The following is a 5246-nucleotide window of genomic DNA, read 5'->3' as shown; positions in this document are numbered from 1 at the left end:
GTCGGCCCAATCCTCTCTCTGTCGTCGGTCGTCTCTTCACCAGCCACCCGAAGACCGCTCCTGAGCTGCCGGATTCGCACGGCTCCGGAAAGATAGATGCCTTGTCTACCTCCAGCCCTCGGTTGTCCCCGACATCGCGGGCGTCAGACATTCCTGCTAGACGAGGAGGTCACCACGGGCAATGTGTCCGACTTTCACAGTTTCCAGTGGCGCTCGTCGCGGCCCTAACAATGTGGATTGGGATCTGCACTGGATTTTTGTTTACTGCAACCGAGTGTTTTTTTTGCAACAACACACTTGTTGGAATAAGGCTCTAGTTGCAACAGTTTCAGAGGAAAAATAATTTTGAAGATTCTTGCAACAAGACCTCAGTTGCAGAAAATACTTCAACAACATATTTCTTGCAAAGATGGCTGATCATGTGGGTAGATTGGATGGCCATCCACAGCTCCATCCAATGGCTAGCAAGGTGGTCGTTCTTCTTATAATATCCGCCAGCCAACGCAGAGCATCGCCAAAATGCCATCAATCCACGTGCTTCTTTTTCTTGACGGCGACGAAACTTTTTTTCGTATAATGGAAGTGATGGGCAATTTATCCACTTTTAACTAATCTAATGGTTACTGAAATTCAGTTTATTAAATGCATGGCCTGATATTTCTGATTCTCTATTTTCTTTCGTATTTAGATTTTTTTTCTGGTCTACTATGTATACAGTCCGATATTTCGGATTTTTGTGGATTTCTCTAGCATATTGATCCTTTTTCTGATGAGCCAGTCAAATATTTTAATATGTAGTAGACTGTTTTCAAAGAAACTAGTAATGCATATATTGTGCAAATCTTTGAAATAGGAAATGAAACTTTAATAGCGTGTTAGGTCACATCTTACATTGTTTTGCCAAAAAAAATGTCACATCTTACACTGGTTGTCCCATAAGCAAAGTTTAGAAACAACTTAGCTGTACGAGGAAGCTGCCATTAATTTTTAGCTCATCTGTTGGGACGTGGAAAGACACATATCATGGGGGTATGGTGGCTTATCTGATGTACCCTACTTCTCCAAGTAGCATGGCGATACCATGCGTTGTTATCGCTGTTGCTTTATCGCTGAAGGAGAAATTTGTATGGCGTCTAAACTCAAGATTCGTATATACTAACGGACATCAACTTCCATGTGTCCTATTATTAACATAAGTCGGCCAAAAAGAATTTAAAAACAGAAACAAAGGACGTGCATCCAAGGAGAACGTCCATCTAGGCTTGGATTGTTTTGGATAACGGGTCAAGTACGTACCTGCCTCCTCAGGTCATGACACTCATATATACCAAGGATGAAGGTCGTTTCGGCAGGCCGGCCGGCCGGCTACTCGCGCCACTCTCTATCGTTCATATTACGATCAGCACTCGAAGGATGTTGCGGCCGGCCAGGTACTTGCAACATGGAATGCCGGCGGGCATGGTGCAGCTTGCTAGGGTACCTCTCTCCCTTAGCAGTAGAGATTGGGTAGGGTTCCACGTAAAACAAATGGGACATTTCTTCAGGCTTAGGCTAACATCAAATTAATGATGATGGTCTATTAGATATTTATATGTCGTCTCTAGTCCACCATACTATGTTACGCGGATCAAGTGGTCATAGTTTCATAAGTGTTGGTTAGTATTTTCTGATTAACATGCGATTTTACAGCACATTTTTTGTCTTTTGATTAACCCATCAATTAATTTTAAGACTATATGACTGTTGCGCCCTTGACACAAAGAGCATGCAGCCAAGAAGCCAAGCAACGTATGAATAACATGTTTTACAAAAATCCATAAAGGGGCAAAAAACAGATGCAACTAAGAAGTAAGGTGAACCATTTAAAGGATTTTTTTTCTTGAATTATCTGGAAATGATTATGTTTGTAGTGTGTTCGTATTTGTCTTGTATTTTTTTGTTCAATCCTTTAAATAGTTCACCTTACTTCTTAGTTGCATTGTATTTAGAATGAAAGATAATTATTAACATGCTTGAGCTGGTGAATGGATTCTAAGATTTTTATCATTCCCCGGCTTTCTTCATTTTGGAACTGTGAAAATAACTGTGAGTTTAAATGGGATTGTTACTGCATACTACACCTTTATATATGATGGTGATCCTTTACACCCTTGACGTAATAAAAAAAACCAATATTATTACAATTCCGGGTGCAGATCGCTTGGTATGGCACCATCGAACAAACAAATAGGCGCCAAAAGAATCGGGCAGTGCAGCAGCCGGGTTGATAGAAATCAGGACGACACACCCCAGAGCAAATGGCCTCAACCATTAGAACCGGTCCTGAACCACACCTGCAGGCATCTGTCTTCACTGCTCTCAGCAACCCTCTCACTGCTCTACCCCCATACCCACGCGGTAAGGCAATGGTGCAGAGCATGCAAGTATGCCACGAAGAAAAAAATCAGATGGGCATTGATCAGGCGCTCATTAATACAATGAGATTGCTTCTGCTTAAGATTTTTCTTGTGCATTATAGTCGCTTTTTATACAAATTCCCCCAGTAAGGCGTGGAGTGTCCTCTCCTTTTTTAATTGTAGGTCGCCATAGCATTCTGACATCTAGTAGGTGAATAGATGTGCGCAGGTTGTTGCTTCGAAAAGAACACATGTGTCATGGCCACTTGTCGATCGTGTGCAGCATGAGCAGCTACCATCATTGGTAGCAAATGAGTATTTTTGTTAATTATTAGGCCGCGCCGCCTCATAATTTGCCCCTCTTATGATCGTGTGGTGCTATCAGTCCTATAAATCAGCCGTAACCCTCACTGCAGATGTCCATTCGTAATACCTATAGCAAAACTAAGGGAAATGAATCAGACCACAGCCATGCCCATGGTAGCCACCTCAAAAGCTGAGCTTCTGCAAGCCGATGCCGAGCTCTTTTGCCACACCTTTGCGTACGTCAAGTCCATGGCACTGAACAGTGCCGTGAAGCTTGGAATCGCTGATGTCCTCCACCGCTGCGGTGGCGCCGCCTCCTTGCCCGACCTGCTCTCCGCCGTCCCCCTCCATCCAAGCAAAGGCCCCTACCTATGTCGCCTCATGAACATGCTGGCTGCGGCAGGGATCTTCACGGCCGAGGATGTTGTCCCTGCCGCATCAGCACCAGCCGACGGCGATGGGGCACCAACCACAGTTTACCACCTCAACACAGTTTCTCGTCTCCTGGTGGAAGGCAGCTCATGCATGTCGTTGTGCGTGCTCCTGGACACCACCGACTTGTTCGTGACGGCCTCCTTACGGCTGCACCAGTGGCTCCTGAGCGAGGAGGAGGGAGCCACGATGGGTTCGCCGTTCACGATGGCGCATGGTGGGAGCTTGTATGGCGTCGGTAGCCGTGATCCCGAATTCAACGTGTTGTTCAACGGGGCGATGGGTGCCACCAGCAAGTTCATCGCTGCCCTTGCTATCCGTGAATGCAGCGAGGTGTTCGCTGGGATAACGTCGTTGGTCGACGTGGCTGGCGGGAACGGCACCATGGCGAGGACCATCGCTGAGGCTTTCCCACGGGTCAAGTGCTCGGTGTTGGAACTCCCACAGGTGATAGAAGGAATTCCGCCTGATGGCACAGTTGAGCTCGTTGCTGGTGACATGATGGAGTTTGTGCCTCCCGCTGATGTTGTTCTACTTAAGGTATATCATGGTACTAAGTAACTTCACTTCTTAATTAATGACATCATCTGATTCCTACTCTCCCCGATTCATAATGTGTCACAGTTTTAATAAGGTTACTTATGGTTCATCCATTTGGCAGCATGTGCTGCATAACTGGAGCGATGAGGACTGCGTGAAGATCCTCACGCGATGTAGACAGGCCATTTCCCACGGAGCCAAAGCTGGCAAGGTGATAATCATTGATACCGTCGTTGGATCAACCTCACACGAAATGCTTGAAGCCCAGGTCACCATGGATTTGGCCATGATGATGTTATTTAATGGTAAAGCAAGGGAGGAGCACAACTGGCACAAGATGTTCATGGAAGCCGGATTTAGTCACTACAAAATTCACAACGTCTTGGGAATGCGGTCCCTCATCGAAGTCCACCCGTAGCTTGCTTATCCAACAATATCTATTATTCACCGCATCCGCATGTGATGTTGCTTAAAGTGTGTATACGTGGGTGATGCTTAAAGTTTGTATGGTCTTATATTTTCTGTCAATAATTCAATAGTATATGAATGGTTGGCATGCTTCTCTATACCCTCTACTTCGGCATTATTGGTTGCGGTTGTGTTTTTTGATTAACTGAATACCTTGCTCATATTACTCTAGGCTATACTTGGCCATACCTCGGGCCGGGCCGGGCTTCGGGCTGGGCCTAGCCAAGCCCGATGCAAAAAACCCAGGCCCCGGCCCGGCCCGGCCTGAACATGTAAAAGCCCGTCGGGCTCCGGCTCGGCCCGGGCCGGCCGGGCCTGAACATGTAAAAGCCCGTCGGGCTCCGGCTCAGCCCGGGCCGGCCCGGCCCGACCTTCAAAAAAACGCAAAAAATGACGGGCCCGGGCAATCTAGGCCCGAGCCCGGCCCTGGGGCAGCATCGGCCGGGCCGGGTCGGGCTTTTTCGGGCCGGGCTTCCCATGGCCAGGTATACTCTAGGCGTCCCATTTACCTAGTGCATTGATTGATATGATTTGCTACTTTTTTTTCGCTAGATGTAAATTACCACTAGCATAGACCGTTAAATTCAAGAAGAATAGTATAACATAGGAATTAGTCAGAAATGAGTTATCAAAGTAGAACAACAGTATTTACCTATTAATCCGTGTCGTAGCGCTGGTAGTAATACATGGTTGTATGTGTGGATTAATTATGTTTGTTGTTAACAGCTGCTTCTTCGTTATAGCTCTGCATATCAATCGCCTCCACCGCCATCCCAGCGCATGAGTTCCATAAGGATGGAAGTATGGAGTACCTATTAGTGTTTTGATTTGGCAGACGCGAGAAAAGGGAGAGGTTCAGATTAGAAAGAAAACGAAGAGGTGCACACACCTTCAACCCTTTTGTGAAGAGATATATAGTATCAATTTGCCCCTGAGCATAATCAACAACTTGTATTTAAAAAATAATTTATAAATAAGAAGTTATATGAATGTATATTGTAGGGGTGGTGGGATTGCCCGATCCCTTCTCCCGGACTTTTGCAGGGGTTTTACAGGGTTAGTCTCAGTTAGCAAAATGTGATTGGATAAGGGGGAGGGAGGGAC

The 5246-nt window shown here is 46.1% G+C and overlaps 1 protein-coding gene across 1 annotated transcript; it reads left to right on the top strand.

The window, feature by feature from the left end:
• The first annotated feature begins 2849 nt into the window (after nt 1–2849).
• Nucleotides 2850–4092, top strand: LOC119300016 (flavonoid O-methyltransferase-like protein Os11g0303600). The gene is made up of 2 exons (XM_037577109.1): nt 2850–3674; nt 3796–4092. Exons 1-2 carry the CDS (start codon nt 2850–2852, stop codon nt 4090–4092), a joined length of 1122 nt encoding a protein of 373 aa, XP_037433006.1.
• Nucleotides 4093–5246: the final 1154 nt, after the last annotated feature.

Source organism: Triticum dicoccoides, chromosome 1B, assembly GCF_002162155.2.
Source record: "Triticum dicoccoides isolate Atlit2015 ecotype Zavitan chromosome 1B, WEW_v2.0, whole genome shotgun sequence".
Lineage (NCBI taxonomy): Eukaryota > Viridiplantae > Streptophyta > Magnoliopsida > Poales > Poaceae > Triticum > Triticum dicoccoides.
Note: the sequence above shows the minus strand (reverse complement) of the source record. Positions and strands in the feature narration are given on the sequence as shown.